At 48.2% G+C, this 11,634-nt stretch overlaps 1 protein-coding gene across 2 annotated transcripts in view; it reads left to right on the forward strand.

The window, feature by feature from the left end:
* The window catches only part of FOXA3 (forkhead box A3), a 32,352-nt gene extending 24,322 nt beyond the window's left edge, over positions 1–8,030 (forward strand). For both annotated transcript variants that reach the window (XM_058196055.1, XM_058196054.1), the window contains exon 2: positions 6,126–8,030. In XM_058196055.1, coding sequence (XP_058052038.1) covers positions 6,147–7,313 — 1,167 coding nt within the window. In that variant the 5' untranslated portion in view covers positions 6,126–6,146 and the 3' untranslated portion in view covers positions 7,314–8,030. The remainder of the gene's footprint in view (positions 1–6,125) is intronic.
* Positions 8,031–11,634: the final 3,604 nt, after the last annotated feature.

An 11,634-nucleotide genomic window follows, 5' to 3' on the forward strand; every position in this document is an offset into this window, starting at 1 on the left:
AAACATCTCTTTCAATTGTTCCCAAGGCTAGGACCATACCTGGGCTGGGGATTGGAGGGGGGGGGGTCATCTTTAGGGGTTTGGGAAATCACCCCACAGAGGAGGTACGAAAGAAGCCGCAGGTTTGTTTCAGGCAAGGCCACGCTCAGCTTTCAGACAGGATGCTAGAAGAAGGAGAGCTTCCCGAAGAGGCCGATCAAGAAGGAAGCAAAATTGATTTATTTCCCATTCTTACCATTAATTAAATGGAAATTTGATAACCCGCACCCCGCACCCCCTGAATCATAACCGTTCTTGTCTGCTTTCACTTTAATCTTTTCAATTTGGCAGCCAGATTTGGAAGGGATGGGGAGGGGCGCCTGGGGCAGGGGTCCGATTTGGCTGGCTAAAGTTTGAGCAAGAGTGACAGAACATGCAGTCAACTCAAACACCGAGGGACAGCACAGAGACGGCATGTGCCACGTAGTTCCTCTTTGTACCTGATTTTGCTTTTGACCAGAAGCCAGCAAATTGGGGGGAAGGGGGGGGAGAGAATGAAATTTTCAGGGAGGTTGGGATAGGTTGGCTCAGCTCAATCTGGTGCCCTGAATTCTGGGAACTGCAGTTATCAGGGCAAGTACAGAGTACCTGGTTGGGGAAGGGACTTTAATCCATTGCCTTCACCCCACTCCTGGGTGGTAAGCAGAGTCACCCTTCCTCTGGCATGCTTCCCACTCATGCTGAAGACCCCAGTTGGATGGCTATTTCACCTCTGTATCTTTAGCTGATATTTGTTTGATAAGAAGAGGTTTTACATTTTTTTTGCCCCTGCTGGGATCCTTAGTGTGAAGGAAGGAAGGAAGGGAGGGAGGGAAAAAAGCATATTTCTTTGGAATTATTGTCATGTGTATCTCATGCAGATTTTGTATTATAAATCAAGTAATCTGGAAACCAGCAAAATTAGGGAAAGGAATCATCTAAGAGAAACAGGCTGTTTCTAACATGGAACAGACTTTCTGACTCTTTCCTTATATTGTCAAAAGTAACTAAAGGTGGCCCAATGAATCCCAACTTTGGAGGATGGGGGTGGGGGTGAGTTAGTCCTTGGAAGTTTTTAAAACCATTCATCGAACCCAGATTAGCCCTAAAGGATCAAGAGTTCTTTAGTTAAGAACTCTTGATCCCCAACTCAAGGTGCTCGTACAAACGGATCGTCACTCGCCACCAGTATTGGTGTTTAAAAAAGGACAAAATGTGCATTTTAAAAACAACAACAGTGGTCTGGGGGACCCAGGGTGCACAGTGTCGTAATTGCTCGGGGCTGGAGTTGCGACGGGAGTGGGGGGCGGGCTCACTTTTTGGGATCACATGCAAGACGTGCTTCTGAGTAAGCCTTCCCAAGCTTGCCCTCTGACTGGGAAATCAAAGTGACTGTCCCAATTCAGTTAATCAACTGTTATCCCGATGGAATGGAGCTTTTTCCTAATCTCTACCCACAATACTGGATAAGGGGTCAGGATGGAAACTGCAGCCAAGCTCATCTGCAGGGCATGGGCCAGAGGTCGGCTGGCTGGATTGATTAACAGAGGTAGAAGAAGATTTGAAAAGATCAGTGGAAGGGTTTGCCTTCAGAAGTTGTGGGTGCTCCGACACTGGACGTTCTTAAGAAGAGATTGGACTGCCATTTGGTCCAGGAAGGTATAGGATCTCCTGTTTGAACAGGGGGTTGGACTAGAAGACCTCCAAGGTCCCTTCTAATGCTGTCATTCTGTTAAATTCTGCATCCCTCTCTCCGTCTCTCTCTCTCAATTGCACCAGGGGGGTTGAACTCCCGTTTCCCAACTAAGGGGTGGGCCGCAGCCCTGCTGCTCTCCTGTTCTAAAGGTCATCTTGTTCACGTGGGGTGGGGGGGATAAGAGCTCCCTCTGTCCTTTTGGGAGAGAACCAAGCTCAGCAGCACTGATTGCCAGACCCCAGGCAAACAACAGATGCTAACGTCCAAGGCTGCCTCCTCAGGGGGAAGGGTGAGGGGTGACGGCCCCGGGCTCACTTGCACAATCCCTGCGTCTGCTGGGCTGTTTGGAGAGGATTTGGGCCTATCTGGAAGATGAGAGCGGCCATGGAGGAACCAAATCTTCCCTCCCCAAAAATGCAATTCAAGCTCTTTTATTCCCCCACCCACCCCAAGGCTTGTCAAAACCTAGAGGGAAGAATGCTGGAATTCACCAGATGCAAATGGGCGGGTGGGGTGGGGGGGAGAACTGAGGGAACCCAGGCCCTGTGGGAGCAGAATTGTTTTGCCTTCCCGGAAAACGAAGATTAATTCTTCCAAAGTTTTCCGCCTTTTTGCCACATCTGGAAAGTTCAACCCACAGTTCCCGATTACAAATTTAAATTGGACTTGATACACTCTAGAACGGAGGTCTCCAACCTTGGCAACTTTAAGACTTGTGGACTTCAACTCCCAGAATTCCTCAGCCAGCAAAGTTGTCAAGGTTGGAGACCCCTGCTCTAGAACATAGAATGAGAGATGGAAGGGACCTCAGAGGTCTTCTAGTCCAACTCCTGGCCTGAGCAGGAGCTATTATACCATCCTGGTCAAATGGTTGTCCAGTCTATTTTTAAAAGCCTCCAGGGTTAGAACATCCACAACTTCTGGAGGCAAATCATTGTAGGATGAGTTGTCCTCACTGTCAGGAAATGCCTCCTTAGTTCCAGATTGCTCCTCTCCTTGAGTTTCCATCCGTTGCTTCTTGTCCTGCCTTCAGGGGTTTTGGAGAATAGGTTGACCTTTTTTCTCTATGACAGTCGTCAAGTACTGGAAAACTTGAGACCCTATCGGCTGTGGAACTGATTATCTATAATTCTAATATTTCATATAGCCCATGAATATTCAATTCGATGAAAAAGCTGGCTGCAGCTCACAGGATTAGGCAGAAATGTTTAGACTCCACAAAGAGTATCCAGTCGAACAACTGAGCCAGGATAAGATTCATCCTTATTGTTTTTAGCTGCCTATAAGTGCCAGGAAAAAGAATTATAACAACTGCTGTGTAGCATATATATAATTTATGTGGTAAGTTATGTTTGCTGCATCCATTCTGGTGTCAGAAACAATCAAACCCCTAAGTATGCAGCACAGATGGTTTATTGGTAAATACATGACGGATCTGGGACAAACAGCACACATCACCCTACATTTATATAATGACACATAGGTAGTCCTCGAGTTATAACCGTTCATTTAGTGACCGTTCAAAGTTACAATGGCACCGAAAAATAGACTTATGACCGTTTTTCACACTTACAACTGTTGCAACAACCTCTACGTCATGTGAATAAAATTCAGGCGCTTGGCAACTGACTCATTTATGACAGTTGCAGTGTTCCCGAGTCACGTGATCCACTTTTGTGACCTTCTGACAAGGCAAGTCAACAGGGAAGCCAGATTCACTTAACAACCATGTGACTAGCTTAACAACTGCAGCGATTCACTTAACGATGGTGGCAAGAAAGGTCGTAAAATGGGACAAAATTCACTTAACCAATGTCTCACTTAGCAACCTACATCAGTAGTCATAGACTGAGGACTAGCTGTCTTTGCTACATACCCTTAGAGATTTGACCCCTGGAGTAAGCAATGAGGCATCTTGCATGGGCTTCAAAATGTCCTTGTCAAGGAATCCTCCCAGGGCTTCTTCCAAAGGGGAAAAGTTCCTACTGGACCTTAGAAACATCTGGCTAGTAAATCCCAGTCATGTGAATGGCCCTGAAATAGCTCTTTTTAATCTAAGATAAGGAAAGAAGGTTCAAAAGCCATCTGTGATCTCAGAGACAATGGGACCCTGGCCTTGGTGACTACTAATCTCCTTCCCTTATTCTAAAAAGGATTTAGGAGGTTTGGCCCACCAAACTAAGCTGCAATACCCATCCAGCCAAACCGGAGTCAACCGAAAGTTCATTTTTTTGCTCCAAGGTGATGAGTTACTGTTTGATGATCAGACTCATTTCAGGATGACTCTCCAAAGTGTTCTTTCCTAAGCACAAGGCACAAAATAACAGAGTTGGAAGGGACCTTGGAGATCTTCTAGTCCAACCCCCAACTCAAGCAGGAGACCCTATATTATTTCAGAGACATGGCTTTCTAGTCTCTTCTTGAAAACCCACAACTTCTGGGGGCAAGCTGTTCCACTGGTTAATTGTTCTCACTGTCAGGAAATTTCTTCTTATTTCTATGTTGGTTCCAAGGGTGGGTTCCACTTACCTTTAATACCGGTTTGCAATGGGAGCACGTGCGTGCGCTTCTCTGCATGTGCAGAAGCTTCTGAGCATGCGCAGATCGTTCGTGATGATGTCTGGGCAGGTGGGCAGAGCCTCCTGCCGCCATTACTACTGGTTCGCAAGAACCGGACCAAACCGGGAGCAACTCACCACTGGTTGGTTCTCTTCTTAACTTTTCCATCCATTGCCTTCCTTAGATAACTTTGAGAAAGATGTTTTCTTTTTGTTGAACCGCAAGGTCCAGTCTTCACAGTCATCATGGTGTTGCCAATGGCGGTGATGGGAACTATACAGGTAGCCCTTGACATACGACCACAACTGAGCCCAAAATTTCTGCTACCACTTTCTGTACACCGTATAGAATATTTTAAATTTCAGATATGCTCCCTGAGATACTTTTATTGCACAGAATGTGATCTGAAATAGCCCAAAGTATTTTGCACATACAAGAGACCCTTGGATCACTGGGTGAATGAGAGGACACTCTGCTGACTTATGGGATCTTGGGAATTGAAATTCTCTAGAAATCTGAGAATCCTGTTCCTTGAGGAGATTGGCATGTGTGTGTGTGTGTTTGCCATCATACCGTTTCCAACTAAGTTGGAACACTATATTGCCACTACAAATCCAAGAGCTAAGAAATGGCTGTGACTTCTGGGTGCTGTAGTCCAAATCATCTGGAAGACTTTGGCTTGGAGAAAGCTGCTTTGATTTGCATCTCTAGCCCTGCTTTCTAATCTTTCCCACCCTGCTTGGTGTTCATGATACAGGTCCAGGAAATATTCTAACTGTTCTGGGATCTGAACCTGGGTCCCCCCACCCCATGCTCACCTCTTCAGATATACTTCCTGTCTTCCATGAAACCCTATGGAAATTCACCGTTTCCTTCTTGCTATTCTGCTGACACAGCCAAGGGCCAGCACGGCACCAATCAACATTAACTGGTTTCACCTAGCCATTGGCAGTGACTCTCCATTAATTAAGGAAGATGAATCAGATTGTCAATTAAGTCCCTATCTTATATAAACAACACCGGTGGTGGAGTCCGCACTCTTTCAAACATCGGCATCTAAATTCTCTCTTCTGTGGTTTTGAGCCAACAAATACTGGATAGCCAAGATTAGGCTCAAATGGGAAATTGCTAAACTTATGCATTGGTCAATCTGCCTCTATTTATGGCAAAAGATCCCAATTTTTTAATGCTGCGAATGAAGAGCTGAGCGTGGCTTTTGAGCAGGGGGCTGAAGTCTGCATTTTAAGAAGAATTCAGTGATACAGAGCCAAAACCAGATATGATTTTATTCTGCAAGATCCAGTCTGGGTCGGTCACTGGGACCAGAGGTTTAGTCTTCTAAATTTTATTCTGCTTACAGTTAACGAAAATAAAACATAATCCATATGGGTTGCATTGACTAAATATCTCCTTCGATCACATTCAAAATTACAGGTTGGTGGTATTTTGGGGCGTTGTTGGAAAAGTGGTAGGTAATGCAAGACCTCATAGAAAAAATGTTGGGCTGATCCATTCAATGAAACAGAGATAACAGTTTGGTAAATGCCATGAAACTACATTGGGCTAGGCCCTATGAATCATTAGGGCCCTATCCTTCTAGTTCCCTAGATAAACTGTGCTGTGTCTTCCCTTTCTATTATTCTCTCCTGAAACCAATAAGTCTCAGATGATTGTACCGTCAGCAGCTGACCCTCTGCTTCTATTAGAACTATCTCAGAGGCAGCCACATAAATCAATGTTCAGCTTGATCCCAACAGTGGGGAAAGCTTCACCTATGGATTTTCTGCCTGTTTTGTGACTCTTTCGCCACAGAACATATCTTCTGACCAAGTCTTTCTTCTCTTTTCCTCAGGTATTTCCTTCCATCAGCACAATGGCATCCAGTTTGGGGCCAATGAACCCCATTAATTCTTATGTGACCCTCAATCCGTTGAGTTCTCCCAATTCTATAAATATGAGTTACCCAAACAGTGGCCTGAGCAGCCCTTCAGTCCCGGGACTGACCAATGCCAACAGCCCCATGGGTCTCCCCACAGTGGCGTCTCCGGTCAGCCCAGTGTTGACGCCACTGGGAGCCCAGCCCCCCACTCTCAATTCACTGTCACCCTACCCAAACGTTGGCCAGCCCATGGCCCCTCTGGGTTACCCCTCCCCAAACATGAGCAGGCCCAAGGAGATCAACAAGTCCTACCGGCGCACGCTGACCCATGCCAAGCCACCCTATTCATACATCTCCCTCATAACCATGGCCATTCAGCAGGCCCCCAGCAAAATGCTGACCCTCAACGAGATCTACCAGTGGATCATGGATCTCTTCCCCTACTATCGTGAGAACCAGCAACGTTGGCAGAACTCAATCCGCCATTCGCTGTCCTTCAACGACTGCTTTGTCAAGGTGGCCCGTTCGCCAGACAAGCCAGGCAAGGGGTCCTACTGGGCCCTTCACCCCAATTCGGGCAACATGTTTGAAAATGGCTGCTACCTGAGACGCCAGAAGCGTTTCAAAATCGAGGACAAGGCTAAGAAGACCAACTCCAAGGCTTCCCACGCTCGAGAGCAAGCCTCAAAGGTTTCTGAAGGCCTTCAGGAAGGTCAGAGTCCCAACCCTGGTTCAGAAGGAGCCGAGTCCGGCCATTCAGACACCTCCCATGGTTCTGAGGAGCAAAGAAGTTTGGTTCAACTTGATTGTTCAGGCGCTCAGGGCTCCTCCCCCGCGTCTGAGGCCTCCCCAGCTCCCAGCTCCCAATCTATGACTAGTCACTACTTTGCCAACTCCATTACCAACCTAGATCTTCCGAACGATCTCAAAATGGACCCTCAGTTCAACTTCAATCATCCTTTTTCCATCACCAACTTGATGTCCACTGAGCAAAGCCACAAGATTGACCTGAAATCCTACGAGCAGGCTATGGCATATAGCGGCTACAATTCCCCACACTCGATGGAAAGTAAACATACCTACGAGAGCTCCACCTCACTCGGTGAGACCGGTTCCTACTACCAGAGCCTCTATAGCCGTTCGTTGCTCAATGCCTCGTAAGGCTGCTGCCCTACCACCAAATCAAAAGGAAGGACACCGGACAGATCAGAGAAACTTGGCCAAATCACCAGGAAGACCATCCACGAGATGTTCCCTCCCATCACCAGCCAGCTACAATATGGGTAGAGGAAAGGAGCGTACCGTGAGGCCTGGTCTACCTGATTCGGATGAACTTTCCAAATCTCATCATGGTCAATAATACCTTCTGCTTCAACAGACTCTTGTGCCCAAAGTAACAGGGAGCAGGGAACAGCCAGAAGAAAAAGAAAAACCCAGCTCCATGCCTTGCTGCTATCAAGGGCAGACTGGTTAAGACCAGTGGTGGATCCTTGTCCACGTTGACATGGAGGTCATTGGTCAGCATGGATTCCCCAAGGGCAAAACCTCACCATCTCAGACTGAGGGGCCTCACTCTGAACATTTCAGTTCTTAGCTATGATTTATCTCTCCAGGAATGGAGTTATGGCGAATGTCCACATGTAAACGAAGAGAGAAGAGGTTGTGCTGCAGCCTAGGACTTTGCTGTCTCAATGAAAATGTTACAGTCAATGATTGAAATTTTGTCTCGGGATACTCAAAACTGTTTAGGTCAGAATCAAGCTTGGTGAGGACTTCCATTGTTACACGTACAGAAAGGGGTTTGGTTACACCAAAGACGATTACGCCACAGCCTGAAGTGGAACAGGGAATATAATTCAAATATATATTTTTTTTGTAATGGCTTTATATTTAAATACATGTGCTTTCTGTTGGGAAAAGGGTAAGAGTTGATTTAATATATCGTGCTTTAGAGACAGCTCAGGGTGGTGTCTTGGTTTCAATTCTGTGTCTTTCGCTCTTGCTTTTCAGGATGATGAGAACAACAACAAAAAATGTTCCTCTGAAACATTTATAAATCTGCCCTGGGGATATAATGACTCCTAACCCCTAGTGAGACCTTACAAATAGTTGGATTATTACTGATAATAAACAAATAACTGTTAACATCTTTTTTCCAAGTCAACCATGCCTAGGTACACCCTGAAATCTGGCTTTCCCTTTCCAAGTAACCTCTGACCTATTATCCAAATCATAGAAATGATTTTAAGACCAATATCTATGAAATTCTCTTAACTTCTGTTTCAATGGCAGTGTCTACAGAAATGTTTCTCAAGCTTGGCAACTTGAAGATCGGTGAACTTCAATTGCCTGAAGTCCACTCATCTTCAAATTGCCAAGACCAACAAAGCATGATTTACATATATATATTGCAGTCACCATTCTATCTGCCTTTCATTCCTTATGTCAGGGCACGCACAGATATGACACCCATGGTATGGTGGCTGGGGAATCCTGGGATTTGAAATCCACAAGTCTTAAAGTTGCCAAGTTTGGAGATCCCTATGTTAGCTGCCACAACCTGTAAGAGAAGGCAATGGTGCTGTGTTCAGATTACTTAGACACAAACACACATCAACATTACAGGGAGAAAGACCTTTCTCCCTGACATGCTACCTTTCTACTGAAAGTGGGCTAATTGCTCATTTCTGAACATCAATGGCTGGGGCATTCTGGGAGTTGAAGTCCAGAAGTCTTAAAAGTTGCCAAGGTTGGATAGCCCTGGAGTAGACTATGAAGAGCAATTGGAAAGAGAGGTGCAAAGGATTCCCCCTCCTACTAATTTCAACTCCCATCCAGCTCCCGAAGACCTCCTTCCAAGAAGGCCCAGGCCACAGCTCCAATGGTTACCTTTTACTGCCACCCAAGCAGGGCAGTCTGTGACCCATGGTTGTTTACTCCTCAAACACAATGCCCATCTCTTGGAGGGGGGGCACCCAGGGCCTTGGATCCCACCTCCACCCGCTGCCCTTGCAGAGCAGATTAATCACTAACTTGCTGGGGCACCGACACCTGGACAATGGGGTCAGGGGGGAGCCACGTGGCCAAGCACAGCACGCTTGGGGCATTTCCCGAAAGCACGTCCTGAGTTTGCGCATCGTTGTCCCAAGTGGGGTTCCTTGCTCTTCCAGGAATAAGAGCCAGGGTGGGTGAGAGGGAGGAGGAGGACTGTGGGGTCCTTGGTCCTCCTTGAGCTGGGTGTTTTTCTTGCAGAAGTTACGGGTAGAAGAAAGTGGATTTGCATTGATGATGTTAATTAATGGGGTCATAAAACATCTGCAAGAAAACTACCATGCTCAGGGAACACCAAGGACCCCACAGCCCCCACCCCCGTTCCTCCTCTCTGCAAACCCCCTGCTTCCCATCACTGATGAACTTATCTAGTTGGGTCAGGAAACATCTACATGAAAACCACCAAGCTCAGAGAGAACCACAGTCCTCCTGTCCAGTCATGAAACATCTGCAAAAAAAATTCCCCAAGCTCAGAGAACACCAACGAACGACCCCTCATTTAACTCTTGAGCTACAAATAGTCTGGCCAACACATTTTATCCGAACGCAGCTCACAAAGGAAAAAAAACCCACTATATACAATTTAACTGGATGGGTCAGACGGAAAAGGGGCTTCCCGACTCTCGGGTCTTCCCTTCTGCTTGCCCTGCCATATCCGCCTTCCCCAACCTGGCGCCCTCCCGAAGGGAGGTGGGAGAACCGCTCCCTTCCTCCATGGAGTTCTGGACTCGCAGCCGGCGATGCTTTAGCGCCGGTGATGAGAGCTGCAGCCCGGCGCCCTGTTCGGAGGGCAGCCCGGAGAAGGAGGGCGCTGCTCCGTCCCGGATCCGCCGGCCGCGAAGTCCGCTCTGGCAGGGGCGGATCGGCCGCTGCCCGCGGGGTGCCAGCCAGCCAGCCCGCGGTGCGGTTTCTGCCGTCTCGGGCGCCGGCTTGAATGGAGGCAGTGTGCGCGGATCCGCCGGCTGGCCGGACGCAACGCGATTCCGCACATTCCTGGAAAAAACAACACCCCGTCCGGGAGGGAAAAAGGGGCCTCTGTGTCCGGGGGGTCGGTGGAGGCGGTGGCCGACGCCCTCCGCCCGGTCGGACGGGGAAAGCCCCAAGGACGCCCGAGCCTAAGTCCTCTCCCCTCCCGCCCCGCCCCCCTGGCTTCCCGGCTCGCTAGGCAGATATCAGCCAGGTCAAGACACAGGGGGAGAAGTTTCGAAGGCCTCCCCTCCTCCCTTCGGAAGGGCGCATCAGATGCTACAAAATCTGGCTTTTTACTCCTTGACAGGCTGGACTACGTCCCGCTCATCCCCAGCCAGCTCTCCTCCTCTGATAGCCCCACAATTTCTGGGTCCAAAATGCTTCAGGGTTCTCACACCGGCCCTGCTAGGTAGGCCCACGGAGACCCTCACCTGCAAATGGGAAGTAGGATGGGGCCAGGTCTGCTTATCTCAGTTGATTTGAATTTGGGGCACTCTTTACACCCCATCCTTGCCCTCAGCATCCAAAAGCTTCCAGATGGCTTCCTTTTATCCACCCAGGCCTGTCCCAGGAGGGCTGGGTTCCAATCTTTCCCCAGTTCTAGGTTGGGACAATTTTTTACCATCTTGCTGCCAAGCCCACCTCTGAGGCTGTTGCAAGAGGCAATATCCTAAGGTAGCCCCCCATCTTTGCCGTGTCCCAAAGGTTTTCCCCGACTAGATGCCTTTCACATTTGGAGGAGCTACACCCCCAGCCAAGCCTGCACAGATGACGGCAATCCGGATGCAACACTTAAAGGAATTCAGGGGTGTCCATGCCTAAAATAAGTGGCAAAGCTTTGATTGCAACTGTCACACTGTTGTGTAGAGGAGAATGGCGCAAATCATCCCTGCAATGGCCCCCAATCTCTCCGTGACCTCCAGCCTGCCCAAAATGACAACTTTCCCAAGTGAGAAGAGAGGTGACGCTCTCCATCTCTTCTGCCTTCTCCTCGCCCGTCTTTTCCGTTTGACCATCTCTCTCCTTTTCTTCGCAAGGCTGTTTTTTAAGAGTTTCCAGGCCAAGGCGGGTTAGGATAAAACCCTGACCAGAAAGAGCTCTTTATTCGGAGAGCTGGATGGGCAAAACGTCATTCCAGCAACACCTTCTTAGTGGAAACACCGCAGACTGGCTGGAGAGGTGGTCAGGCCTCTGCAGCTTCTCTGTGCCACCTTTGCCAGGGAAGGAAAAAGAAAAAGACCGAGGCCCTCAGTTCTTCCACAGAGGTCTACTTGCAGTTGTGGCTGTCCTCCAAGAGAGGCTGCCACCAAGCTACCAGAGAGCCAGTTTGCTGTAGTGGTGAAAGTGCTGGCCTAGAAACCAGGAGATGGTGAATTCTAGTCCCTTTTTAAAAAAAAGGGTTAGCCAGGGATCACCGAAGTGGCTGGCTGCTTCTGTGAAAGGAATTTTTTCCGGCAGTGTT

This window comes from Ahaetulla prasina, chromosome 10 (assembly GCF_028640845.1).
Source record: "Ahaetulla prasina isolate Xishuangbanna chromosome 10, ASM2864084v1, whole genome shotgun sequence".
In the NCBI taxonomy this organism is placed as follows: domain Eukaryota; kingdom Metazoa; phylum Chordata; class Lepidosauria; order Squamata; family Colubridae; genus Ahaetulla; species Ahaetulla prasina.